The sequence below is a fragment of the Fusarium verticillioides genome, chromosome 2 (assembly GCF_000149555.1).
Source record: "Fusarium verticillioides 7600 chromosome 2, whole genome shotgun sequence".
Classification (NCBI taxonomy): Eukaryota; Fungi; Ascomycota; class Sordariomycetes; order Hypocreales; family Nectriaceae; genus Fusarium; species Fusarium verticillioides.
The window spans coordinates 4,296,549-4,322,527 of record NC_031676.1 but is presented as its reverse complement, the minus strand read 5'-3'; the positions used below and the strand labels follow the sequence as shown (position 1 = coordinate 4,322,527).

The 25,979-nt window shown below is 50.0% G+C and overlaps 13 protein-coding genes across 14 annotated transcripts; 6 read left to right on the top strand and 7 right to left on the bottom strand.

The window, feature by feature from the left end:
* Positions 1-690: 690 nt before the first annotated feature.
* FVEG_03569 (hypothetical protein) lies at positions 691-1,056 on the top strand (the record flags this gene model as incomplete). Its single annotated transcript, XM_018891174.1, has 1 exon — positions 691-1,056. One exon carries the CDS (start codon positions 691-693, stop codon positions 1,054-1,056), a length of 366 nt encoding a protein of 121 aa, XP_018747641.1.
* A 359-nt stretch (positions 1,057-1,415) lies between these two features.
* Positions 1,416-1,832, top strand: FVEG_15292 (hypothetical protein; the record flags this gene model as incomplete). The annotated part of the gene is made up of 1 exon (XM_018904416.1): positions 1,416-1,832. One exon carries the CDS (start codon positions 1,416-1,418, stop codon positions 1,830-1,832), a length of 417 nt encoding a protein of 138 aa, XP_018747642.1.
* A 306-nt stretch (positions 1,833-2,138) lies between these two features.
* Positions 2,139-2,552, bottom strand: FVEG_03570 (hypothetical protein; the record flags this gene model as incomplete). The annotated part of the gene is made up of 1 exon (XM_018891175.1): positions 2,139-2,552. The coding sequence occupies one exon, from the start codon at positions 2,550-2,552 to the stop codon at positions 2,139-2,141; it is 414 nt and encodes a 137-aa protein (XP_018747643.1).
* An 836-nt stretch (positions 2,553-3,388) lies between these two features.
* Positions 3,389-6,118, bottom strand: FVEG_03571 (hypothetical protein; the record flags this gene model as incomplete). The annotated part of the gene is made up of 2 exons (XM_018891176.1): positions 3,389-5,980; positions 6,035-6,118. 2 exons carry the CDS (start codon positions 6,116-6,118, stop codon positions 3,389-3,391), a joined length of 2,676 nt encoding a protein of 891 aa, XP_018747644.1.
* Positions 6,119-9,765: 3,647 nt separating this feature from the next.
* Positions 9,766-10,149, top strand: FVEG_03572 (40S ribosomal protein S30; the record flags this gene model as incomplete). Its single annotated transcript, XM_018891177.1, has 4 exons — positions 9,766-9,799; positions 9,861-9,886; positions 9,962-10,066; positions 10,126-10,149. 4 exons carry the CDS (start codon positions 9,766-9,768, stop codon positions 10,147-10,149), a joined length of 189 nt encoding a protein of 62 aa, XP_018747645.1.
* Positions 10,150-10,837: 688 nt separating this feature from the next.
* Positions 10,838-11,363, top strand: FVEG_03573 (26S proteasome regulatory subunit N7; the record flags this gene model as incomplete). Its single annotated transcript, XM_018891178.1, has 2 exons — positions 10,838-11,086; positions 11,145-11,363. 2 exons carry the CDS (start codon positions 10,838-10,840, stop codon positions 11,361-11,363), a joined length of 468 nt encoding a protein of 155 aa, XP_018747646.1.
* Positions 11,364-11,750: 387 nt separating this feature from the next.
* On the bottom strand, positions 11,751-15,391 carry FVEG_03574 (hypothetical protein; the record flags this gene model as incomplete). 2 transcript variants are annotated; one of them, XM_018891180.1, is made up of 8 exons in its annotated part: positions 15,130-15,229; positions 14,608-15,074; positions 14,436-14,561; positions 14,127-14,385; positions 13,855-14,074; positions 12,505-13,807; positions 11,968-12,458; positions 11,751-11,923 (listed from the first exon to the last, which is right to left on the bottom strand). In XM_018891180.1, exons 2-8 carry the CDS (start codon positions 14,743-14,745, stop codon positions 11,875-11,877), a joined length of 2,586 nt encoding a protein of 861 aa, XP_018747648.1. In that variant the 5' UTR covers positions 14,746-15,074; positions 15,130-15,229. The 2 variants fall into 2 exon arrangements, with proteins under 2 accessions (XP_018747648.1, XP_018747647.1); XM_018891179.1 differs by having other exon boundaries at positions 11,875-11,923; positions 14,608-15,391.
* An 822-nt stretch (positions 15,392-16,213) lies between these two features.
* On the top strand, positions 16,214-17,055 carry FVEG_15293 (hypothetical protein; the record flags this gene model as incomplete). Its single annotated transcript, XM_018904417.1, has 3 exons — positions 16,214-16,478; positions 16,649-16,929; positions 16,975-17,055. 3 exons carry the CDS (start codon positions 16,214-16,216, stop codon positions 17,053-17,055), a joined length of 627 nt encoding a protein of 208 aa, XP_018747649.1.
* Positions 17,056-17,179: 124 nt separating this feature from the next.
* FVEG_03575 (hypothetical protein) lies at positions 17,180-17,992 on the bottom strand (the record flags this gene model as incomplete). Its single annotated transcript, XM_018891181.1, has 3 exons — positions 17,180-17,261; positions 17,307-17,834; positions 17,883-17,992. The coding sequence occupies 3 exons, from the start codon at positions 17,990-17,992 to the stop codon at positions 17,180-17,182; spliced, it is 720 nt and encodes a 239-aa protein (XP_018747650.1).
* Positions 17,993-18,806: 814 nt separating this feature from the next.
* FVEG_03576 (hypothetical protein) lies at positions 18,807-19,898 on the bottom strand (the record flags this gene model as incomplete). Its single annotated transcript, XM_018891182.1, has 4 exons — positions 18,807-19,220; positions 19,276-19,404; positions 19,453-19,494; positions 19,545-19,898. The coding sequence occupies 4 exons, from the start codon at positions 19,896-19,898 to the stop codon at positions 19,041-19,043; spliced, it is 705 nt and encodes a 234-aa protein (XP_018747651.1). The 3' UTR covers positions 18,807-19,040.
* A 431-nt stretch (positions 19,899-20,329) lies between these two features.
* On the bottom strand, positions 20,330-22,817 carry FVEG_03577 (hypothetical protein). Its single transcript, XM_018891183.1, has 3 exons — positions 22,290-22,817; positions 20,642-22,233; positions 20,330-20,594 (listed from the first exon to the last, which is right to left on the bottom strand). The coding sequence occupies exons 1-3, from the start codon at positions 22,377-22,379 to the stop codon at positions 20,474-20,476; spliced, it is 1,803 nt and encodes a 600-aa protein (XP_018747652.1). The 5' UTR covers positions 22,380-22,817; the 3' UTR covers positions 20,330-20,473.
* A 447-nt stretch (positions 22,818-23,264) lies between these two features.
* FVEG_15294 (hypothetical protein) lies at positions 23,265-24,367 on the top strand. The gene has a single exon (XM_018904418.1). The coding sequence runs from the start codon at positions 23,577-23,579 to the stop codon at positions 23,895-23,897; it is 321 nt and encodes a 106-aa protein (XP_018747653.1). The 5' UTR covers positions 23,265-23,576; the 3' UTR covers positions 23,898-24,367.
* FVEG_03578 (cyclin-dependent kinase regulatory subunit) lies at positions 24,327-24,828 on the bottom strand (the record flags this gene model as incomplete). Its single annotated transcript, XM_018891184.1, has 3 exons — positions 24,327-24,357; positions 24,428-24,486; positions 24,574-24,828. The coding sequence occupies 3 exons, from the start codon at positions 24,826-24,828 to the stop codon at positions 24,327-24,329; spliced, it is 345 nt and encodes a 114-aa protein (XP_018747654.1).
* Between the last annotated feature and the right edge of the window lie 1,151 nt (positions 24,829-25,979).

Sequence of the window (25,979 nt, the reverse complement as noted above, 5' to 3'; positions counted from 1 at the left end):
CTCTCAAGTCCACCGGGTGATAATATGCCATCGTACCATAATTCGAAGGAACTGTGTCTTGGCTTTTCAAGAGCCCTGGCATAAGCGCCAGATTTCCCCAGGCTTCCACGATGGCTTGCGAGAACTCTGGGGTGAGCCATTCAAGTTGTGAGAGTTTCAGGCATGTCGACGCAGCCAAGCCTTTGGGTAATGGATGCGGTTTAGGCCTCTGGAATTGAAGGCCTCGAAATGTGCGACGCTTTCGAGCCTCTTTTTTTTCCCTTTCAATTCTCCATGGACGATCCTTGTGGGGGTTACAGATAGTGTTTGGTGACGAAAATTGAGCGGATACAGTTCAGATATCGGTCGGGCCTTTTCGGTGCTTTATCTCACTGGTGCTGCAGGTTGATAGTTAGATCTATCTGCTACATGTAGGCGAATCTATACTATCTCCCGTGTAACCATCTTTATTTGTTACGCGTATCGTGGTGAGTTACAGAGTACGAGGCAGATTTTGAGAAACAGCTACAGGGTACGAAGGTCCACCCACCATCTTAAACCAGAGATGGATGTCTGAAGCCAAGTCAATACAAGGCGCCAAGTTGATCACCAAAAAGCTTCTCAACACGTGTAGCCACGATACAAGACGTCCTCGCGACCATCCACGATTCCTCTGTGACAATATTTTGCTGCAAGAGGATCAAAACGTGCATGCTGCAGGAAGAGCAAAAAGGAAAGGGAACACGAGAACAAACGGCAGCGGAAAAACGGACACGCCCCTACAGCACGCTTCAGTGCAGTTCAGTCCTGGAGCGGAACGGTCAGCGGCCCCACAAGCGTCTCATTGCCAAGCTGAGCGGTGTTTGGGTGAGGCAGGGTTATCGTGGGGCGGCGGAGTGGGGAGTGGGCTTGGGCGGAGCCACTCGTAGCGAAGAGGTCGACAGAGGAGGACACGTGCCCTCCGCCGAAGGAACCCCGGAGCGGACGGCGTCACATCAGGAGAGAGAGTTTGGTCTGGGGAAGGAAGAGAGAGGTTGGGACAACTTCAGTTCGAGAGGACATGTCACTCCTGCTTGACATTGTTCATTCTATTACTTAACTCCCCGCGTCGTGCTTCTCGCCAAGTCCATCCTAGAGTGAAGAAGCATTTGACAAGACCCTTGGCTTGAGACAGGTCGTAATACGACAGCTATCCGCGGACCAAGTGGTCGGTTATAACGCAGACAGACAGGCAAAAAGCAAAGACAAAAGCCGACTGTCCGGTCCACGCCGAAGAAAGTGAGCAGATATTCGAGTCTCGATTGTGATATCTGTTCATTGCGAAGAGGCGAGACTGTGTTGAACTTGGCAATGGCACGACGTCACAATTTTACAGCCCGCAAGTCAATGTCCGAAGACACAATCAAGCACATAGTCAGGATCCTGCTAAGTGATCGATGATGACCTCGGATCACAGAATCATCGACCGGATGGAAGGGACATGCAGGCTTGCAACCAGGGCCTCAATAAACGCTCATTATGACAAGAAAGCCAAGAATGACAGGACCTCTTCTGTGGCACACCATGCGTTGCTTGAGTCGATGACCATCGCTGGAGGCGAAAACGCCCAGGCCGCCAAGATAAAGACAATCAGACCCCAAACAAGAGACCAACGGTTCGAATATTTTCGTGTTAATCCTTGCTCGACAAAGTGTCAACGTGCAGGATTTCACGTTCAGCCTGATCGACAGCCACCATCTCGAGTCAACTCGCCAATGGCGAGATACAGAATAAAACGCACGCGACCATATTCAGAAAAGAGAAACATCTCCTGGATGCACGAGGGGGAGATAAAGCGCCCCTCCCCCGCCTGAGTGATCCTCTTGGCGCTCAACTCAACTTCACTCTGGTCTCTCGAGTTAATGCATCCGGGAGGCGGTCCCGGTTGTTGTTGGTATCACCTATCGGACAAGGGTGAGTGAGCTAATCTTGACAATTAGAAACTCTGTTTATTAGCTATCGCTGTTAAGCTGAAGCTTGGCGTGAACTTTGCTTGACTAAGTAATGCACGGTTGTTGAGAAAGTAATGTATGTGATAACGTTAACGTCGTTAATTAACATAGCTCAGAAACAAAAACCCAATTCGCCAATCCCCAACACCTTTAAACACTCAAGTCTTATTAGACCTTGGCCATATGATGAAGACAGCACTTCCAATCCCCTCCAGGTCCCTGTCGAAAGACGCTATGACACCAAGCCTCCGTCGCCATCATCTCCCCATTCTGGAGCTTCCACGCAGTGACGCGGTAGTTGAGCGCCGAGGCCATGAGGTCAATCTCTACAAACTCAGGCTCGTCGTGGATCTTGTACGCCGTCCAGGGCTCGTAGCCATCCTCCATGTACTCGTCCAGAGACGGCTCGGTGCGGGGTGAGTACACCTTCTGGTCTGGCTCGCAGAGGACGGCGTCTTTGGTGATGTATTTGCGCATTACCTCTGGCTTCTCGGAGGTCAGGGCGCGCCAGAGAAGGGCGGAGGCGTCGAGGGTGCCTTCTTTGTTGCGGAACTTGATTGTGCCTTTCTTTGGTTCGCCCATTTTGATGGCGTTGATGAGATGTTGTGATTTTGGTGAGAGATATGTGATAAGGTGAGTTAATTGAGATAAGATTCACAGTTGAAGAAGACGGTGGAAATAAGTGATGTGAAGGATTTCCCCTCTTGAATTGACGTAGATATTGGTATTTCTTGAATCTGCATCTTCTAAAAACCTGGCATCGTCGGATCCCTGCTTATACTGACGTCAGAGCCGCGCAAACCCTCAAAGCAGGATCAGGATATTCCCGACATCCAATTGCAAGAAAGTCAGTACCTCTGTAACAGGTTATTCAATTCCATTTCACATGTTTTATTATTCTTGTTTTTGCTTTTTTGATGTTTATAGAAGATTGTCTCACCTCATGCCCGTCATCGCACTGCAGTCTTGGCGTTGAGAACAGACACCACCACGTTTCTCCGCCATTCGATATCGTGATTTACAGTCTATTCTTGGACGGGAAGGTGTTCGCTTTTCAACAAACTTTAGTTCAACGATAGACTCGTTGCCAAGAAGAGCTTTTCAAAGGCTATAAGGAAAAGTGGATGTGACGCCAAACAAGGGAAGACCCTGTGAGTTGATTGAATAATAGTTCAGTTTATTTGATTCATCATGTCGTGACTCGTTACAAATTTCGTCGAAAACTAAATACAATATTTCCCACGGTTCCTGTTGTAACCAAGCAACCGGTACACTATTCAGACTAACCGTGTCTTTTTTCCTCCATCTACGCCTATTCTGTAGTGAATAAGAGAAAGCAAAATTGCGTTGTGCAGAATTTGTCTATAGACAAACACAAGGAAAAAAAAAAAACAATTGTTCGTCGAGAACGTAAAACTTTAGTGGAATCTCTCCTTGATGTACACCATGGCTGCGAATCCAGCGCAGCACTTTGTGCTCATCTCATGCTTGCACCACGGACACTTTACCGTCATGGTAACGCTCCCCGCGAAATCCGTTGAGCCAGCGCTCAGTACACCGTCCGGGTTGGACATGGCTTCGTAGAGCCTGCTTGGCATATCGTGGTAGCGCATGCAAGCGCAGCACTCGACAAACATCTTGGCGCTTGGTTCGCCGTGGTGCTGGTGCTCTAGGTTCGATTGCCGACGGAGCGTCTTGATTGTCGCTTCCGGGTCAGAGATGGTCGCTCTATGGCCGCTCTGGACGGAGCGCAGATGTCCTTTGCTTCGGGGCTTGTGCTTTAGGGGCGGGTATGTTGGTGTTGAGGCGAAGCTTGTCTCGTCGGAGGAGACGGGTGTTCGGCGGTTGCGGAGGTTGGCATTTGAGAAGGCTTCCATTACTCTGTTGGCGGCTTCTTGGATGGGATCGATTTCGGGGTCGGAGGGGTTGGTGTCGAAACGGTCGATGGGTGCCATTTGGGGAGAGTTTGTGTAGGACCAGTAGGGACTGACGGGGCCGGCGGTTGCGTACATTGAGGGCTTGATGGTTGCGATGCTGGGTGAGTGGCCCATTTCAGATTGGGGAGGGGATGTGTGTGGTGTGCTCATGGGAGACACAGTCCGAATACCATCGGAGTATGAGGACTCTGATGAGCTTGTCGTAGGGCGACGACCGATAGGCGAGCGTGTAGTTCCCGGTGTGAGATGCTTCACCGGAGCGTGAACGTGCTGCGTGCGAATGGGGGCATCATTAGCACCAGCCAAGCCCTTCGACACAGGCAAATCCGTCTTTGTTGGCACAGGCGGTCCGACAGAAGATGCGGTGCTCGTCTTTGACGAAGCACTCATCGTCGACGAAACCGAGTTCTGCGCTGAATGACCTCTGCTGAACGCACTCTTGGCAGCATCCTTAAGCTTCCATTTCGTAGGAACAGCGGGTTCTGAATCAGCAGTGATGGGTTTCGGTCGCACGCCCGGCGAAGTCTGTTCATAACGGATGCTCGGGGGATTGTGTCTGAACAATTTGTCCTTGGACTTTGATGACTCCACTGGAGCGCTCTTGGCTTCGTCGGAAGCTGGTTGAGAGTTGTTGAGTCGTGTTAGGAGTGTGAGAGATCCTCGCTTTGAGCTTCTTCGCGGCGGTGGCGGTGGGATGGAGAGACCTGATGCTGTTGATGAGCGCCGGGCTTGACCTTGGGGTTGTGTTGAGTTTGTTATTGGGGGGCGGGAGACGGTGATGGTATCTTGCTGGGGAGGCTTCTCGGTGTCTTTGGGCTTGGCGGCTTGTTTCATGCTCTGGTTTGAAGAGCGAGGGGTGACGGATTGTTCGCCGTCTTCCTTCTTGATGTAAAGACCGCCTCGTCTGTTCAAACCTTGGGCCTTGTTGTACAGAATCTCGCTATCTGGTGTAGTAGCGGTGTTCTGATCACCCTCATCGTCCGTATCAGCGACTGCACAATCATCACTGACAGAACCACGTCGAGCTCTAGCGCTCCACAGGTAAATATTGACTGAACCCCTTCTGCTAGGCGACTTGGCCGGTTTCGATTGACCCCTCGCGCCAGATGTGTTGATCGAGATAGGAGGGTATGCTCTTCGTTTGGCATCTTCCTCTTTCTGCTGGGGATTGACCTTGAGAGGAGTAAACGACCCATGACCGAGGAACGACTTTCGCATGGCTGGATGAACTCTGCTGTCGCCCTTGGCTTGGTCCTCGAGGACTTTCTGGTGGAAGTCGTCCTTCTTCTTCTCAAGCTTCTTGCCGCCCAAGAAACCGGTAGGGCTGGTCTCATCGAACGAAGCACGCTTGATCTCGAAGGATTTGCGGAAGATGGATGTAAGTGAGCTGGAGCGACTGCGTTTGGGCTCTTCAGGATCGTCGTTGTTTCTACCAATCGAGAATCCCAACAAGCTCGACGAGCGAGATCGTCGCTTCTGTGTTGTTTGAGGCGGCACAGTTGTGCTGAGTCCTTGAGTTTGAAGAGACGGAGGCGGTGGTTGAGGTTTACTCAGCTTTCGACCGCGAGGCTTGGGAGCGTTCTTCCAAGCTTCTTCGAGGGCTTGGTTCATGGCTAATTCCTGCTCCTTCTCCTTCGCCTTTCGCTTCTCCTCTTCTTTTCGCTGGAGCTCCTTTCGCTTCTCTTCTTTCTTCTCCTTCTTCTGACGCTCGTACGCTTCCCAAGTGGGTGATTGGCACACAGAGCGCTGCTCTTCCACATCAGGGGGAAACATGAACGCCACGGTCTTGTGAGCGGGCTTGTCGTCGTCTTTGAGCTGCTCCGCTGAAGATAATTGAGAAAGTTCCTTTCCCACGGGCTTTCGGGGGATCATGTTTGGTGACTCCGAGCGCTCAGGAGCTGAGAAGAGAGGAGGCGGAACAGCGGAGTAGTTTCGAACAGGTGTAGGGCCCTTCTTATCCTTGGGCACCAGCTCAAAACGACGAGGTGGGTGGCCTGGGCTGGGTGGTACTGAGCCACTGCTATCGGTGCATGCCGGGGATGGAGGCACAGAGCCCTGGTGTGTTCGCTGAAACTGTACGAGTACGTCAGCCAAACCCTCCAGAATTTTGTCACTTTCTGTGCTTACATTGAGCTTCTTCTCCAGATCGAGCATTTGCTGCAAGCTATCTGAGCGAGAGCGCCCTTGAGGCGCTTGAGCAGCGAGGAGCATGATGAAAAGTCCTTTCTGCTTCTTTGATTTGGGGTCTTGTTCACACGCTCAAGAGAACCATTGACATGAAATTGGGCGGGGAGGTTCTGTGAGACAAGGAAATGTCGGGAGAAATTGCGCGTGAGTTGGGTTGGACAAGGTGGGGTGAGGACGATTGCTGCAGGTAAGCGCAATAATAATAAATCTGAGAATAGTTTGCCTGCTTCTTTTCTCGCGGGTGTTTGCGTTTGTGTAAATCTGACCGAATGCGCCCAGAAACTGCTGCGTTCGGAGTAAGAAGCTAAGGTCAAAAGCGGGTGATGATGTCTCGGGTGGTGTTTTATTGGTAAACTGCTTGGAATCTTGTCATTCCAATTCGTCTCTTCTCCTTCTTTTCCTTCTGAGAAAATTGAGAAATCTCAGCGAATGCGGGAGAAATTGCAACGGATGCTGTCGTGAGTCGTTGCAAAGGCGGTGGGCAAAATGATGCGGGTATCTCGTGATGTGGTGGGATTGACTCAAGACGAGATGAGACGAGACGAGCTAAAGCTTCCCCCGACTTTTTTCTTACTGCTGTACAAGCGGGAAATAAAAAGAGGGTGGGAATTGGTGAGAGGGAATTGGTCTGTTAATATGGTGACACAAGAGCGGAAGCGTTATCGGTGAGGTCAGGTACGGTAGGAGGATGCAACGTTGGTTGGGCTCAACAACATGCAACCCATTTACATGGATATGTAAGAGATAGATTAGAAGGGGGAGAAACAGGGATAGATGTGAAGACGGGCAAGGGAGGTTAAGTGTTGGAAGAAGAGTCAGTGGAAATAGAAAATTCCAGACAATTCCGCTCTGTTGAGCTCAGTTTGTATCTAGAGTGGCCCGGCCAAGCAGTGTCAGGCAATCAATCCAAACAAGCTTAGAATCAAGATGCCGATATCCAAAGCTACCAAGCTGCAGGTTGGTAGTTCTTTTTCCTGGGCTTACAGTAGTTTTGACTAGCTGCAGATGGCCAGTCCCAAACCAGCTGAGTAGCGGGACGGTCTGGGCCAAGGATCATGATATCTCGACCTAGCGGCAGTGCTTCAGGCCTGTTTGTGTGCGTGATGCGATTGTCCGTCATTGCGGGATAGCGGCATCGATTCCTGGAGTATCCATTGAGAGCCTGACTGGGGTAAAATCACTGCAAGACAGCCCAACAACGTCTACATCCATCATGACTCTCAATTGTCACTGGCTATTCTGTCTCTCGACATCACAATCAATGCTTCCCAATTCTTCCCCTCACTCTTTGTCCTCTCAGCTAGACTCTAACCCTCAGCTGCAAGATGCTCGTAAGAATCAAGCAGTGGGTTTAGAATACGAACTGTTGAGGTGGGCACTAAAGACGTGCGTGGCTGAAGTGTCATGGCCCGAATCGCGGGGCCATTGGTTCGGCACCTGCGGGAGTGTGTGTGGCCTTACAGAGACGAGACGAGCGAATCCTTTTTTAGACTTGACAGGGGTGACCAAAAATAGCAGCGCGATCAAATGGAACCATAAGGCGATTACACGAATAGAAACTTTTGTCTCAGTATGGAAGGATACGAACTCTTCGACTGAGGCGATTGACGTTCTGGGGTTTAGCCGTTCTGCATGGAAGCTCGTTTAGGTCTTTTCTACGGAGTAAGTACTCTGCTTTTCGGGAAGAAGCGTGCGGGTTGAGCGAGCTGGGAGGAGGGGCTGGCCGGTAAACTTGAACCGCTTATGCGCGATGGAGGCTGGTTGATAACGATAAAACCCAGTGTCAAGTGTAGCACAACGTGGCAGGCCTGTTCTCTCTAATTGTTCCCCTGATCCTTTGGGCCAAATGGTGTAATTATCCCAGCCTTCTTTCGATTAAATGATGGTGATAGGAAGCAATCAGAAGCTCATGGCATGATCCAACCACCCCGCTATCAGTGATAGCGGAAGTTTGTTAGCCTCTACGATACTTCCGCTAACACACTTGAGCTGCGCGATGATGTGATCTACCAACCAGTGTCTTGTTTCTCAGTGCCTAGAGTTTCTGTGTAATTGATCGGGACGGTTGGGGCCGTGCATCTGGGGCTGGAAGGTTAGACTAGACGGTGGAACGGATATAGCCCAACGACGAGCTTGGCCTGATACGATTGAGGCAACGTTGGATACCAGTCTCAAGTCTATGTTCTAACTCATGGCTTCCACTCACCTTAACTCTCTACGACGTAAAGATTATCTGGTTCAATTCCAACCACCCAGCGTCCAGAAGAGATCAAGTCAATTGCCAGCCTCAGACAATACAGCTCGGCATCGATCAGCTCCCCGAAAAGTCTTCGGAAGAACACGATCCATCTAAAACATTGACAAGGTCTCAGTTCCGTTCTGGAAAGATTTTCCGTTAGGTTCAGGTCTCAGTGGCCATGGCCGTCTCGTATTCTCGCATCCCCATGCCCGCGGCTGGCACCCTGCAAGAATCTGGGGCTCTGTGTAAATATAGCAAAACATCCACTCTTGTGCTTTTTGTCGACGGCCAACGCGATGCAAGTCATTGTGAATGGGACATGGTTGAAGCGCCCAAATTAGATATGTAAGTCAGTGATATATATTCTTGGTTGAGATTTTAATAGATGTCTGCATTTGCTTTGGTGATGGAGGACCAGACAGTGGGGTTAAGCTGGTGGGACGGTTAGATGGAGCGATTTGACTTGAGAGTTACCCTACAGCGACGTCGAGAGACGAGAATGTTTAGTTGTTGCACCATTTACAGGGGTATTGGAGTTCTTCACAAGTTTTTGTCTAATACAAAGCCTTTATGTGTTTTGAGTATATTTAGTTTCGAAGTCAGAGGAATATGTAACTTGACATGATGCATGCGTGATACAGAATGCAACTGAACTCCACCGAATAGTCAAGTAAACTCTAAGTTGGTCCTTGTCAATGGAAATACATTATTCTGTATGTCGTGATTGCGGATTTAGACCAGTGACCTACCATACATTGCTTGATCATTGACCAAGACGACTCGAACCTCAATACTGTAGCCAAGAAGCAGAGTAAGCCCTTACTACGCCCAAAATGCCCATTGACCAGCAGAATGGCCACTAACACGAGGCCGAGCCACACGACATCTTGTACCTGCGTACCCGAATAACACGATGTAACCTTTTACACCAATCCATTAATGCTGTGCTTGTCGATGAAGCAACAATATTCAGTATTGTGAGAGGGAGCCTGGCAAACAATGAAATGAAATCGGCATTTTCACGATATCGTTAAGAGCTGTTCAAACTCAACCCGCTCGCCAGCTTCGTTCTCAATGACGTCACACAACATCTTCCAAAACGCGACAGAGACACTAATTTGACGAAAAGCCACCACGAGATAATCGCTGGGATCAATTGAAAGTCCTCAGCAGCAAACAGTAAAATTTCTAGCTCTTGCATGGCTATTGTACGCCTGTTGCTCCCATGCGGACGATTCCCTCCAGGCGCATTACATAAGCCGTCTTAATCCGCCACTCGGACCCAGTTATTCCGAGGGCATCTTATCCCCGCTCACGTGAGGGTAGCTCCTTCCCGCCCACACACTTGCCAAATTGACCCAAAAATCTTACCGCGCTTTCAGCCAGCCGTTCGACTCTACCATCCACATCACCACCAAGCACATCATTCACCATGGGTAAAGTTCACGGATCTCTTGCCCGTGCCGGTACGTTTGCGCCCGCCCTCACGATATTTCTGTGTTTATGTCGTCGCTAACATTCTCGCAGGCAAGGTCAAGTCTCAGACTCCTAAGGTACGACGACGGCACTCCCCGACATCGAAAAAATCCCGACGAAAACTTCGATCACTAACCATCGCGATATAACAGGTTGAGAAGCAGGAGAAGACCAAGACCCCTAAGGGTCGTGCTCTCAAGCGCCTCAAGTACACCCGTCGCTTTGTCAACGTTACCCTCACTGGTGGCAAGAGAAAGGTGAGCAGACTCGAGCATGACAAGAGGAAGGAAGACAGGCGCTGACGATACGGACACAGATGAACCCCAACCCCGGCTCATAAACGACTCGTCAAAATCGACAGGAATTTGCGGTATCGGGAAATGTTGGCTTTCGGACACGGTTCAACACAGCAATGGTTGGCTTCACTCAGTAATGGGATGATGTGATGGATTGGGTCAGGGTCGCAAGATAGGCTGAGCCCCCTTACGAAAAAGAAATAAAAGGAAATGGCGAAGAAGCACTACGACTCTACTCGGCGTCCGGTGTCAGTTGTCACAATACAACAAACATTTGTTCGCGCAAGGCATTTCTGCTGTTACTGTGAATGTGGGCATTTCCTGGTGAATGGATCACTGGGCCAAGCAGGCGAGTCCGGAGGGAACTGTAGACGCTGCGAATTCTTTGGAGTTCTCGGCGAGTGACTCATGCTGATGGATGACATCTTCGACTTGTTCGTGCCTGAGGATCATGCCAATTTGACGGAAATGCCAAACACCATGATTTACGTAGAACACCCCAAATTTAGCATTTCTTATGCCCAAAGCTACTGAAAAGTTCGAGACCATGACCTCCAATAGATTAATAGCTGATTCGAATATGAAAGCTTTCGGTCTCATTGCTCGCATCACGTGATATCAATTCCACCTTGAACTCTGCATTCTCGCAGGTAGGTCTCGTTACTCAAACAAACAACAGCACGTTCCTCGCTCTATACCGAATTTCTCTCCCCCAGACCAACTTCCGACAAAATGGCCGACGTGGAAATGGATGTTGACGTTGACGTTGAGGCGGGCTCTCCCCCTCCTCCCGCGCGAAACGAATCCGACATGCAAACACACACCAAAGCCACAGCCGTCCGCTCCATCGAAGGCTGGATCATCGTCGTAACAAACGTCCACGAAGAAGCAGACGAGGAGGCCCTACAGGATCTTTTCGGAGAGTACGGCGAGATCAAGAACATGCACCTGAACCTCGACCGAAGAAGCGGTTACGTAAAGGTAAGCGCGCAAACACATTGAACACGGGGATGAATTGCTGATACCGTGGCTTGGCTAGGGATACGCGCTTATTGAGTACACGACGCTGGAGGAGGCTCGCGCTGCTATTGATGGTGCGCATAACCAGAAGTTGCTCGACCAGACGATCTCGGTGGACTTTGCGTTCGTGCGACCTCCGCCTGGTAAGCCTGGGCGTGGACGGGGCGCTGGTGGACGGAACAGAGGACGAAGCAGGAGTCGTAGCCCTGAGGGCAAGGATCGTGAGGAGCGCGATTGAGTGGAAATCATGGGATGGACGATGGTACTGGATGGGAAAACGCAGAGCCTTGATACATGCGCAATCGCCGACGTGCGTGGCCAGAGCACGTTGGCAGTGTAATTTTGATACACGAGGTATGTCCATTTCGCCATTTCGCTGGGGATCATGTCCTAACACGTATGCAAGAACAGAATGAGAATAACACTGGGACACGACCCTTGGTCTTGGGCTTTCAAGGGATTCAATGGCGTCTTTGATGAAAGCCAACACTTCATGAACTCATGCTCAATGTGATATGCAAATACAACTGCTTCAACGGTTGTTGTGACTTGGTAGGGTACGTCCGGACAGTTATCTGATACGGCCTTAGGACATTTCACGTTCGGACGACAGAAGCTTCACAATACGCGACGATATCTTAAATTCTGCACACAGTATCTCTATGCGCCTAGACTGGAAGAACAGCTGATACTATCTTGATTCCCTTCCTTTGTCACATTGCTTACGAATCATCCTCCCGTGGTTTCCTTCAGAACACCCAAGTAAACGACTCCTTCACATTGAACCTCGTCGATTGTCTACACAATTAGCGGTCATCCTCACCTGCGTAAAGGGAACTTACCTGATATCCGTACTCGACGCTCCGATCAACACCTTGAACGCGCCCTCCTCAGCAATCCACCCAGGAACAGTCTCGTCATAATACCCAACAGCGTACTTATCCAATTTGATGGTGATATGCCTCGTCTCTTCCGCTTCAAGAAACACCTTCTCAAACGCCACGAGTTCCTTTTCAGGTCGTGGCAAGCGACTCTTTTCATCGTGGACGTAGAGCTGCACAATTTCTGCACCGGCGCGGGATCCGATATTGGAGATGGCGAGGGTGATCTTGATCTCGCCATCGGGGGTGAGGGTCTTTGTTGAGATCTCGGGACGGCCGTATTCGAAGGTTGTGTAGGAGAGGCCGTGACCGAAGGGGAAGAGGGGCTCGATCTTGGCGTGGTCGTAGTGTCGGTAGCCGATGTAGAGACCTTCGCCGTATAGCACTTTGTGGTTCTCGCCAGGCCAGGTGTGCCATGCTGGGGTGTGCTCGATGCGCTTGGGGAACGTGCTCTGTTTGGTGTCAGCGAGAAATACACGATGGGTGAAGATCACTTACTGGGAGCTTGCCACTTGGGTTCTCAATACCAAATAGGACATCTGCCAATGCATTGCCGGCTTCTTGTCCTTGGTACCAGCCCTGAAGAATCACAGGCACTCGATCGACCCATGGCATATGCACTGGGCTGCCGGATTGGTTGACGACAACGGTCTTGGGGTTAGCTTTGACGACAGCTTCAATAAGCCTGTCCTGGTTTCCATCAGCTGGAAGATCCATTGTCTGACGATCATACCCTTCCGACTCCCACTCCGCATCGACTCCGACAATAACGACAGCGACATCCGCGTCGCGAGCCGTCTGGACCGCTTGCTGAATATAATCCACCTGATCTTGCTCCTTATATCCGATGCGACATCCACCGTATTTGTGCGTAATGCCGAACTGCTTCTGCTTCGAAATGGGACGAAGTTCATTCGTCATCTCCACGCGCAGCTCAACAGCTTTGTCAGCCTCCATGTCGACATCAACGAGGTAGTCAATCGAGCCGTCAAACATCGCCTCGCCTTCTTCGGTCCAGTCCCACAGATCTAGAACCAACTTGTCATTGACGAAGAGCTTTCCAGGCCCAACGCTCATGAAGCTGATGGTGTGTTTGCCTGTTGTCCTCGGCATGAGATACGTCGTGGCCACGGCAGACCATTCGGGGCCGACTTCGCTCAAGGGCGCTGAGTCCCAGAGGAAGAGATCTGTGTTTGTTCGGCGCTGCTTCACTACTGGGTTACCCTCAAACTTATCACCCGCATACCAGTCAATGTGAACGCCTGGTTTGCCCGTCTGTTCAGTGCAGTACTCAGATGCCACGGGGAGCCACTTGTGGATATGGCAACCTTGGGCGAACGAGACTTTCTGCTTAGATACCTTGCGAATGCTGTCAAGCGGAATGGTGTTGTAGTACGGGTTCAAACTCGCGCTTCCACCACCGCCTGCAATATGTCGGTTGGCGTTGGGCCCAATAACAGCGACCTTGGTAGATTTGGGGCATAAAGGGAGGATACCGCCGTCATTCTTGAGAAGTGTAAGACCTTCATGGCCAGCAGTTCGGATGAGTTCCCTCGTTTCCTCACGGTCATCTTCCCGCTCAGGTGCTTCAGGCGACATATCGCCTCCCTTGAGTCGTTCCACCAACGTGAGTACGTTCTCAGCTGCTTGGTTAATATCCTCAATCGAAATGCGACCCTCGTTGACGGCTGTGACGAGCTTGTCCAGACGCCATTTTGAGGAGTAGGGGAATTCGATGTCGCATCCTGCTTCCACGGATTCGATGGACGAGTTGATGCCTCCCCAGTCAGAAACCACGGTTCTACGACAAGTCAGTGTCATTCCATAACATACGGTGATTCTCATTACCCCTCGTATCCCCACTCCCCTCGGAGGATGTCTTTCAATGTGTGCTTGTTCAAATCAGCGTGGACGCCGTTGATGAGGTTGTACGAAGTCATGACAGCCCAAGGGTTAGCCTCTCGAACAGCAATCTCAAACGGTTTCAAGTAGATCTCCCGAAGAGGACGCTCTGTGATGAGCGAATCTATCGTCAACCTGTTGGTCTCTTGCTCGTTTCCAACGAAATCTATAACCTTGTCAACATATTGCCATCAAATTGTGTCATTGATCGTCTTTACGCTTGATGGTCGCTGCAACACCCCTGTCTTGAAGACCTTTGATGTACTGCGCTGCCAGTTTTCCAGTGAGAAGGGGGTCTTCGGAGAAAGACTCAAAATTACGGCCGCCAAGGGGATGACGATGCATGCAGACTGTGGGAGCGAGAAGCATTTCTGCTGATCGAGCTCGAACTTCGAGCGCTAGATGTTGCCCGACTTGGTAGAGCAGATCTTTGTTCCATGTTGCTGCGAGGGAGATTCCGCAAGGGAATAGTGCAGCCTATATGTTCTGTTTGAGTCATACTCGCGATGCCGGGGAATATTACTGACCTTGGTGCCGCCAACAAAGATGCCACCACGTGCACCATTGGGACCGTCAGTTGTCTTGATCGAGGGGATGCCCTTCTCAGGAATAGCTTTCGTTCTCCAAAAGTCTGCAGCTGTGAGGAGTGAGACCTAGAAGGGTTAGTGCATGACCACTCAAAGAACCAACAGCTCATGCCTTTTCCACCAGCGTCAGCCTCGCCAGCTTCTCTCTTGCTGCAGAGCGAGTATCTCTCAGATGCTGAATCTTTTGCTGGGGACTACATGGAGGAGAGTACTCCGTATCAGGAGTAGAAGGGGTGTTTGAATCGTTCATTGTGCTACCGCAAATGTCAAAACCGGCCTGTACGATGTCGTCTTGCTACGCCTAATATACGAGGTTGAACAAAGACAGCACAGCAAAGTTGAACCGAGGTACGAAAAGAAGAAGTGTGTATCAAACGAGAAACCCAAAATGTGATAGCAGCCTCCCTTATACCATCCCATCTGCAAGCAACGGTACGCGAGCGGCACATAAGGTCATCTGCAGCCAAGCAACATGAGGCGAACGGGATAAGCAGAAAACAGCACAATCAGTTGACTTGAGCTCGCGATCGCAGGGAACAAGGGTTCAATGTGCATTTCGTCGAGATAGGCATCCGCTCACTAATAAGCATTAGACAGAGATAGCCCCGCAGCTTGTACTTGTATTTAGACGGACCGGCTGAAAAGGCCGGTGAAATAACCCCAATAGGGAACTTGTGTCTTTCTGTTTCAGAGATGAGGACGACGGATGCCGGTATATACGGACCGTGAGAGCGGAAGACGACACCGGTGCTTCCGGGGGAGAAGAGAGATAAGGAAGTAAGAAACACGTGGTGCGATGAATAATATATTAGAAGTGATGATGGTTCACATGTTTTATGCAAGTGACATGATGTTGTGAATCGTCTTATCTTTATAATCTCAGCTGAGAGAGACGTTCTTCTCCTTACGATTCTCATGTATGATGATGGGCGAAGCGAACCCGACAGCCTGGGACGTAGTACCTTGGACGAATCGGGAAATACGGGTCTTCGGGCCGTTATTCCCAACGTCGGTCGGAGCGCACCGCCGGGGAACTCGGAAAGCCCCAAGTCCTTCCGTTATGGTATTTAAAGAACGAAACCATGACTTTTTACGTATGTGATGGAAGCCAAATGTGTCTTTTTCGTTGCAGTTGCCGTATATGGAAGTTTCGGCACTTGGGGAGGATATCGGCCTTGGCTTAAAAGAGGATCATGGTGATGATGGGGTTTAGGAATTAAATTCCGGGCTGCTGAATGGGGCATGTTGGTACGAGAGCCGGTTTGAGTGCCGATGCAGGTGGAAGCAGATCATTGAGTTTTCCTGTTAGTGTGTAGTTTGTTTATTTGATGGTCAAGGTGTTGGAATGTTAACGTGTCATACGAAGGTGAACTAACTTCTTACTGCCGACATTATTACCTACACATTAATGAATTGTCTAGTCTACTAAGGACATTAAATGTTTCATATATAATGTTTATTCTCACGTTCACGTCCCAATTGAGTAATGTTTCAGATATTCCGGCTCATCTAATGGATCCCCCATGCTCCGTGTGTCCTCCGGCTAAGAGGGGCCGGCTCGGCGCCCAAGGCTATCGGAAGCATCCGCTTACACGCGCCGACATCCGCACGTGTTGAACAACAATTGACACTCGCAAACCAAACTAAACCAAGTTCATAACATCAAAGAACGATCTCATAATAAAGACCATTAACTCTATATCCGCGCATATCACAGCATGCTTCGCTCAAGGTCAAACTCATCATACTCCCTGCAGGACCTATCTACCCGTCCCCCGTCCCATCGCCCTTCTCAGACATCGGATGCAAACAGTTCAGATACAAGGCCCCGAAACAGCAACACCCCCGCGCGTGGAGATGTCTCCGCTGCGCCGCAGGAGGAAGAGGAGGAGGAGGAGGTGAAGAAGAGGTCGAGGCTGGGGAGGTTCTGGCTCGAGTATGTGAGCTGTGAGGTTGACTTTTCGGCGTCGAGGGATCATCTAGGTATGTGCACCGAGAGAAGAGAAAGAAGATTGGAGGAAGATCTTTGACGGGCATGAGGCAAGAGGTCTTGTGATGTAGATGGGAATGCATACAGGTGTGGTTCAGTTCGTGGGGCGGCTTCTGATATGCACTGATGGGATTATAGTTGAGGTACTGACGTGGGGTTATAGCCAACGAGAGAACGTTTCTGGGCTATCTTCGTACATCAGTCGCCATGTCAATGGTTGGAACGTTGGTAGCGCAGCTGTTCTCGCTGCAACATGAGGGTCAACATCAGGCATTTGGATACTTCGTCACGGGGAAGCCGTTAGCGATGACTTGTTATTCCTTCTCGGTTGGGACGATACTTCTCGGTGCGGTGCGCACTTGGAGACATCAACGGACCATGATGAGTGGGAAGGCGTTGGTTGGGGGGTTTGAGCTTCACCTTTTGGGGTTATGCAGTGTGTTGGTATGTGTCACTGAGGGGTTGGTGATGTGTGACTAACGCGTTTAGCTTCTGTTGGTGTTCTTTTCTTTTCTTCTTGCTATTGATGTTGTTAAGGATAAGGAGCATGTTCCAACTGCGACTGCTTAGTTTGACATCGATGCAGTGCACGGAAGAAGAAGCTTGAGAACACAATGAGTACATTCGGAATCTGCTTCATTAAAGTATAGGTACACGCAAACAAGCCTACAGGTAAGTCCATTCCACCTCATCTTCATACACTCTTGCTCTTGGCTATCCTCTTCTTGCCACTTCGCTGCTTGGTTTTCTTGTGAATGCGAGCTCTGTCCTTTCGCCTACAGAGTGTTAGCTCAATACTAATGGAAGAATAGCGCACATACCCGGATACTTTGGCAGAATTTTTATACTTGATCAAAGTCTCTTTGTTGTATGCCTCTCCGTGAACACTCGCTGGCTGCGAGGCATCCGACAGAAGAAGGTCAGACACAGTATTTGAGTCGACGGATATCTTGTCTCCCATGTCGACGTCTGGGTTCGTCGTCGTTGGTTGGTGGTCTCTAGTCTTGGAGACTTGTATTGGTTGGAGTACAGGAGTACTTGGCACCCTTTGATCGAGTGTTTGTGAGGTATTGACAATATCCAAGCTTGAAGCTTCTGGTGACAGAGACATGTTCTCAGGCTCAGATGTTTGTCGGCCTTGACACAGGATCGCATCGAGCCTCATCAACCTAGCCTCGAGGCTCTCGCCGCACCGAATATGGACATCTATTGGTGCCACGACGGACGATGATGAGGAGGGACTGGGTATAGGAAGGGTGCATCCATGTTCCGCGTTGGTATCATAGCAGTCTTGGATCTTTTGACTCTCAACAGGAGCGAGGGTGTTCCCTGAAGGCTCAGGATTGTCCCTGTTCACAACGATCAGTCCCCATCAACAAACAAACCTCTCAACATACCGCTTATAAGCACTCTCTTCAAGAGAAATACTACTATCCCGTCTCGCAACACCGTTGACTCTCTCAGTCGACTCACAAGAGCCACCAATACCAGACAAGAGATGATGCATGGTAACTGACACAACAAAGTAAGAATATCATTTTGTAAAGGGACGCGGGGCCCAGCTAACTAGTTATAAGGACCTTCCAATAATAGCCAAGCAAAAAGGCTCCTCCCGTTACCGACAGAGGGGAACCGGACCCGACCATCTGGGACAGACTCGAAGTTTGGTCCCAACAGGACGGGCCCCGTCTCATGCACCGGAATCACATCCGCGACCGGGGAGATGAAGCCAGAAGCGAACCCGCGAGGTTGGTTCACAGGGGGCCATATGAGGAGGAGGCTTGAAACTCCAATTCTTGGCTGACGATCTTCTAATCTTGGACAATCTGGTATTTAATCCGAAAAAGACTTAAGCGGTGAGACGGAGGAATTGACCACTCCCCATCGTGAGGGTGAGAGATTTTGGGGGCCGAGTTCATGTAATCTGCCACCTTCCTCGTACAGCCTGCAGAACCGACCTGTCGGTAAAAGGGGGTTCCTCTACCTGTACCGCCAGCCTGGTAGGGCGCAACCACACCAATTGAGCTGATATGTGACGTTATTGGTTGTGGTTGGGAACACCGCTGTTTCAGGCTTTCACATGTGGAGAGAGGGAGAGAGTCTGTGCAAAAGGACCTTGAAATAACAAATTACATGTGTTTGCTTTTTGGAAGGTTAGAGTCAGGTTATGATGTTATGGGTTCGTTTATGATTCATGTTGAGGGGAGTTGTGTGATTGACGTGCAGGAGTCTTGGGCTTGGGCTTGTTGGCTTATACCTAACGTTAGGACTTGATGAGATATGGAGATACAATTCACATGAACAGACTCTTCACTCTTATTCTTTGACAGTAAACTCATTCAATTGATCTCAATTACCCATTCCAACTCACTCTCAAATAATCTCTCTTCTCTCCATCTGTAACTTCACCACTCCCTTGCACCCCAGCTGCACAATCCCTGCTCCTTGGTTGGGGGCCTCAAAGTTAATCATCCCCCAGTTCCCAGCTTCCCGTCCCAGCCCTCGCGAGCTGAAAAGCCTCTACCTTGGCAGATGGTAAGTAGGAGGTAAGGTACTCACCACTCCCCAGCATCAGAAGAGCTCAAACCCTTAGACCTGCAGTACTCATCAATATTCGCATACCGCTCCGCAGTATTCTTGAAATGCCATCTTATATCCTCCACCAGCGGCAGTGGTAAACCCGGAGCCCCAACTTCTGCATTCTCGCATCTCTGGCTGAAATTATGGTCATATACCTACCAAGCCCGTTCAGTTTACATGATGACGAAGCTGGGGAGAGGTGTAACGTACTGTGAACATTAATCTGAGATCATTTATCTTTTCTGCCAGTCTCTCTTTTTCCCATTTGGAGAGGACGGTTGAACATGCGAGTGTCGCATCATCGAGAGCCGTCATTGCTTTCCAGCATTTCTCGGCAATCTAAACACCATATTAGTACACCATCTCCAACAGTCGCTGTATTCTCACCTTGGGAAAATAATTCAGTAGATCAAAACACGATTCCCTAGACTATACAACTCTCAGCACCCCTCTCCAAACCAGCCCATCATTGATCTTACATAAGGACCCTCCAGCGTAAGAATTCCATCCCCCGCTCTCGCCACAGCAACATGCACCCTCAACATCCCAAGATTAAGCTGTTCCCAATTCTGAGCCCTTGGCGTTGTCGTCTCAAACATGAAGTCTTCAATTGCTTCGACGACGTTTCGATGGGGCAAGATGAATTCCTCTCGAGCTTTCTTTTCTTCCTCTGATGGCGGTTTCCAACCTGGGGGAGGCCTGATGTATTTGCTGGTACCCCAGTATTTCTCTTCCTTCCCGGGTATGGCGGGAGGCCAGGTCTCGGGTCTTTGTCTAATGCATGCGATTGGTGCGATGAGGCTGAGGATGGGGAGGATGTGGGTGAGCTTCATGGTGAGGGAGTATGCGTGGCTGGACGTGGAAGCTATATCTTGATTTTGGAGGATGTGACATGGCTGGGCATTTGTAGCTGGCGAGAGTGGCTGATGGGATTCACATCTAGTCCATCATGGTGAAATAATGACACTTGAGAAGTGGCATGTTGATTCCTCGTCCGTCTCATTGACGCCTCAAAGAGTCCCGTTCGTGTTGTGAGCCGTCACGACCTGGCATAAAATGCCTGGTAAACTTCAGCTCTCGGCCAAAAACAACGCCACAGGCAACATCTCCAGCGAAGTAATGGGTCATGAAGGCTAAGTCAATCAGCAGCTGGCGTCAAGAGATAGGCGAAGGCAGAATGCTCTCTCGGTTGACTGGATGTCACCAAATCAAACAAAGACAACATGTATTACACAGATCAACACGGCACTCACTCAAAAGTCAATCAGTACGAACTCAATCTCTTCGCTATTTATAGCTAAAAACCCTCATCAACGCCAACCGAAATGCCCAGAGCAAAGCAAACGCTCAAAAATGCAATCTGATTTTATACATGCAAGAAAAAAACAACCGCTGACACAGTAACATCTCATAGCTCATCCCGAGGCACGTTAAGGTTAGGCAGTCGCATCGACCACCATCTTGGACCGACAGGAAGACCGACCCAAACTCTGTAAAGACGCGAGACTTCCGATGTGAAAACACGCCACCTGTTTTTGTTAGACTTTGCTCGGCGGGGAGAGAGGTATAAACTTACAGTGCCTTGGGCGTGCGCATCCATCCTTTAATAATGATCTTGATAGCAGCCTTGAATTGAGCAAACTCGAACGCAACGTGAGCCATCGTGCTGTCGTCCTTGGGACCCCTCTGTCGCAGCTCGATAAACTCCCTAACAGCGTCGTCCATCTGGGGGTTCTCCTCAGCCTCCTTCTCAAACTTCTTGTTGAGCTTGTCGTTCTTGTTGAGGTCCTCAAGACCCTCCTGCTCCTTCTCCGCAAAGACCTTCTCCTCCATCATCTGCTGGAACTGCCCAATGTTGTAGAGAGAGCTGCTGATGCGAGCGTAGGTGTTGAAGAGAGCGACCAGCTCGGTGCGTGAGAGGTAAGGAACATCGTCGCTATTGTTATCCAGCTCAAAAAGAATCTTGAGAGCGGTGCCGTAACCAGCGGTTTGGAGCTTGCCCCAGAGACGGCACTTGTCGCAGCCAACACAGTCCATGAGACGGCTGACGTTGCGGAAACGGTTGCGGAAGTCCTCCTTCAGAGATGGTCCTTCACCGTTGACAAACATCAGGCTCTCGTCGAATATTTGAGGGACACTGGCAGCTTTCTCGGTGACCTCAAGGACCTTGGCGCGAGTGGCAGCATCCTCAGAAGCATCTCCCATACAGAACTTGTAATCCTTCTTCTGGAGATAAGGTCCAACCTTGGCGATAGCACGGGTCATGAGCGCATAGTTGAAGTAAACATTTCCAATACGGTCAGGGAATTTATGCAGACGATGTTCGTAGCAGGACAGGTTAGGGCTCCACTCGCCAGTAGTCTGGTTCAAGAAGTTCCAGCAGAGATGAGTGCTGATGCTGGCGTGCATACCGGACATGACACGGTAGAACACTCGCTTCTCAAGACACTCATCGTCAACCTCAAAGCCAGTGTTTGCGACAAACGGAGTATTGGGGTTCTCCTGGCGACGCTCCTGAAGCTGGGCCTGACGACCCGCCGCATCAAGGATCTGCTTGAAATCTTGGGCAGCGGGACCGCGGTTCCATCCAGACTGGCCGAGATCAGCAGACTTGGGGAACGAGCTCTTCTGGAAACAATTCTCTCGGTAAACGGCGTCCCAGACCTGCTTGGCCCCATCGCCCGCATATCCAGTGAATCGCTCCGGGTTTCGAACCAAGCTCACGTAGTCACCCTTTGAGCTCGCGCTCTCGTCCTCAGGAACACAGTAATCTCGCTCGTCGCACTCATCATCGTACTCAAAGACGCAGCTCTCGCCGACATTCTCTCCAAGGCTACCTCCAAGAGGTCGCTGAGGATGCTGGCGCTGCGCCTTCTTCCCCGGATGCTTAGCACGAGGACCCTCGAGTTTACCAAGAGCGTGCGCACGCCAGATCTCCGGGATATCCTCCTCGTTGTCCAGCGTCTCAACCGCGCATCCAATGTTTCCGCACATGCCATTCTCGTCGTTCCAGAAGGGGCATTTCTTGTGAAACAGGTTCACTCGGTAGTGCGAGAAGAAGTCGGTGTTGTGGGTGAGGTCGTCGACGGCGGGTTTGGTCAGGGTGTTGAGTTTATCGAGAGTCGCATACGAAGCGCAGGCATCGCCAACGATTGACTTGGGTGAGATCTAGAAAGCGTGTTAACGATGGCTTGCGCAGGTGGCGTGGGTGGCGATAAACGTACATGGCATTCATCACTAGAGCTCTCGCAAGAACCGGGTGCAGCCCAGAGGGCAAACACAGTAAGATAGAATAGTCTGCTCGCAGACTTCATTGTCGCTGAAGAAGCTCAAGCGACGAGCCGATGGGTAGGTGTCAGATTGTGTGTAACGAAAGATGACAAAGCCTTTATTCTACAATCGCCAACGAGTGAAAGGCGGCAGTAAAAGAGTGCTATGATGCAAAAGAGAAGAAAGAAAAAAGTCCCGTCTTCAAAGCCGTCGTTTGGATGTAAAGAAGAAGCGACGTATGAAAGTAAGCCAGCGGCAAGTAAAGTAGTAGACTAAAGTGGGTTGACGGCTTCGGCGGGCAGCGATGGGCACTTTTCCCAAAAAGGAATGGATTCAATTGAGTCGAACGGTACTTGTAATTCAAGAGAACAAGCGACGTTGCGAGTTAAACTCAGACAAAGAATGAATTAATTAATTCATGGGCTGAGAACTGACTTGAGGCGGAGGATTTACTTATAAATAAACTTGCTCGTGTGCTACGTACAGACAGACAGACAGACACATTGAAAGATGACACGCTGGCTGTTGATGTAGGTACCAACCTGGGCTACATGCAGAAATGCTCCGACTCCCGTGAGGCGAAGTAGTTAGAATTGATCTAGAACTCTACCGAATTGTCTCTTCTCAAAAAACACTTTTATTTATTCAGTCAACAAGCTTCTCTCAGCGAGCTTCAATGAACCTCTGTAATTGCTTCTAATGAAGGGGCATCATCTTCGCAAGTTGAAACAGTCACATAACAATAACAACGACGCAATAACTCTCCCTGGAGCTTCAATTGCATGCATAATCTTAGTGTAACGGTGTAAGTGAAATCTGTCCAGAACCACCAATTACCAAGCATGTCTCCGTCTGCCGATCTGAGCTGATTTGAAAGCATCCTAGCGAATTTAGGGACAGCCTTCGGACCAAAAAAAAAAAACATCAGACGATCTGCCGGGCTGTGGCTTTTGGATCAGCTCACCTAACGTAGCATTATCGTATTCCAATGACTATTTCCAAAAAATAGCACAATTCGAGGGTCGGTCAACATTCCCATCCAACCAAGACACTCATATAACATCCTCCCTTTGTTTTTCCCAACTCGCTGTTTCACAATTGTGGCGCATTCACATCCATGGCTCTGGGAACCTAGCCGTGATTTACGGATCATCGACCGAAACACCACTACTCCACAATGGGGCTATCACCCACGGACTTTCATAGATACAGTAAATCGATCATTTTGTTCACCTATTATTATGCGATGCTGTATCATCTGCCTCCATGTACTTCTGCACCCAGCCTCCATCACAAAGCCCATTTTCGTCCCATCATGCGCTTGTAGAAGGGGTATCACTGAGCAAATCCTTCTTCTTCCCCTCCTCCTCCTCCTCCAAAAAAGTGTAGCCCCAAATCAGAGACATTCAACAAATAAAACACGTTTTACAAAGCAACAACCAGCAAACAACTCGTCGAAGTGCCCAGCCAAGCCCCAAACACCCACGTGCGACGCGTTTCCGGATCGTTCCCAGATCCAACTCCGTATTATAACGCTTCCCCCACACGTCTTTGGTCATTAGGGTATGGCGGATCCAATTCTCGACTCCCATCATCCGTAGCCCATCCACTCTGTCATGCAAATCCCCCCCATTGCCCTGCCGCTCGGATAGCAACTCAGTGTCTATGCGTCATACACAGACTTCGGAACCAGGAGGCTGGTAAGTCGCCTCCCTTTACATCTCGACAGGGTATCGCATATCATAGCATAGGTATAACAGGCCCACGGGCCTACTACCGATTGGATGAACGGGGGACGTTGCGAACTTGATGAACCAATAAGTCTCTTTTTGCTTCTCTCTCTTTATATCTCAACGTGAACGTGCAAACCGTAAAATCGTGAGCCGACGTGGAAACCTCCGTCTGAGCTTGAGTATGGCACCGACAAAAGGGTGCTGTGCAGTAAATATGTATGGTACATTGGGGGAAATCTGAGTCGTGCGTCTAGCCGGTTACTGGGGAGGTTGGAAGTTGAGTGGTCGCCTAAGTTCACGTTAGCCATCGGGAGACGTCCAAGGTAGATCCCAACTTTGGGATTGCCATGGTAACATACTTGAACAGGAGAATGTGCGGTTCTGGCTCGTGGACTTCGTAGTGTTCCCATCCTAGACTCTTCACGGTTGTTAGTCCTGATTGCCTGCAATCTCGTCACCCCCGCCAACGACGTAGGCACGTGTTGGCAAGGGCGTCAAGTCGTACCTGAGTAATGCCAAGAGCTCGCCATTCCTCCTCCCACAAGAGCTTGAGCGTACCCTTGGAGGTATCGTGGTAGTCTTTGGGAATAGCCTTGAGCATGGCTTTGGGGAGCTGAACATGGCGGTATTCATATTCGCTGTCAGAGTACCGTGCAGAGTAGTGGATCGAGTCGATGAACTCCTCCACGCGAGCGCGCTCCGAGTCCGACAGAGGCCGGGGCGTCTTATTTCGGCGAGCGGTATCGATGTCGAAAGGCATTTTGGCGGTTGTGTTTTGTTGGTTGATGAGGGGAGAGAGAGAGAGCTCGAGGGTGCGGGGAGGGGCACAAGAGCTTCGGCCGATCAATTGGTGAAGTGCGGGTCAAAAAACAGAGACCCGCGATTTTCCCCAATGCTTTGCGAGGTGAATGCTGCGTCGGCTGTGTTTGCTGAGCCTTGAACGAGATCGAGTGAATCTGGACCTCTGCGAAATTGTTTTGAGAACGGATGTCACGCGAGATCGGCGGGAAGGTAGAATCTTGCAGCGCGAGGCTGGGTTTCTCGGAGGCGGTCAGAGATCTTCCGGGGTAGAAACTTGGATGGAGACGGGGGGAGGGTCCTCTTGTTAGAAACCCAGTTTGGGGGTAGAGAGCCTCGGAGGAAAACAGAACGAAGCCGTGCTTTAGAAGCAACGAAAAAGTTTTGGTGAACGTGAAAAAAAAAAGAGCTGGTGAAGAAAATCAGAATTGACTGTTTTGGCGAAAAGAGTCAATCGAGATGGAAGAGAATCAGTAAATCCTTGCGGGTAGAAGTGAAAGAGGAAGAAGGTGTAGATGGGAAGAAGAAAAAAAGGGTGAGGAGGAGAGGAAATAAGGAAAGATTTTGGTGATGGTGTTGAGAGGGTGAACCTGAAATAGAAGGCAAGGCAAGGCAATGGGATAGCACCAACGCGGTTCGTTCACGCGGGAAGGAACCTTGCTCTGATTTGATTCGATTTGGCGGGTGCAGGTGTCTACGCTTCAGTGGCATTCAGTGGTCAGTGACTTGATCAAAGTAAACAAACCATTTACCTCTCCCAAGCAACACCAAATAAATCCCCCTCCTTTTTGCGTCCCTTCCCTTCCCTTCACGAATAAACGAACCCTCAAAATAGGGCCTCAACCTCAAGCATGATGCCTATTCAGGCAATCAGTGGCTTCTGTCTAATCATGTTGTTTCTCCTAGCCCAAGCATCGCCTCCACAAATGTCTCTCATGTTGCTTCCCTTAAACAGTGTAGTTGGAGAATGGATGTTTGATCGCAAACCAGTCATGGCTTTTGTTTACCTAGTCCTCTCTTTGCATCAAATCTACCCCTCCAATTCAAATGATCGCCATCGTTTATTACTCAATCTCACTGACAAGGATTCGATATCCAGGGGACCTAGCATGA

Coding starts and splice junctions, on each gene's coding strand:
- FVEG_15294 (XM_018904418.1), top strand. CDS start 23,577: ATGCGATGCTGTATCATCTGCCTCCATGTACTTCTGCACCCAGCCTCC.
- FVEG_03577 (XM_018891183.1), bottom strand. CDS start 22,379: ATGAAGTCTGCGAGCAGACTATTCTATCTTACTGTGTTTGCCCTCTGG. Junction 22,234..22,289: donor GCTCTAGTGATGAATGCCAT/GTACGTTTATCG, acceptor CACGCTTTCTAG/ATCTCACCCAAGTCAATCGT. Junction 20,595..20,641: donor ATGCGCACGCCCAAGGCACT/GTAAGTTTATAC, acceptor TAACAAAAACAG/GTGGCGTGTTTTCACATCGG.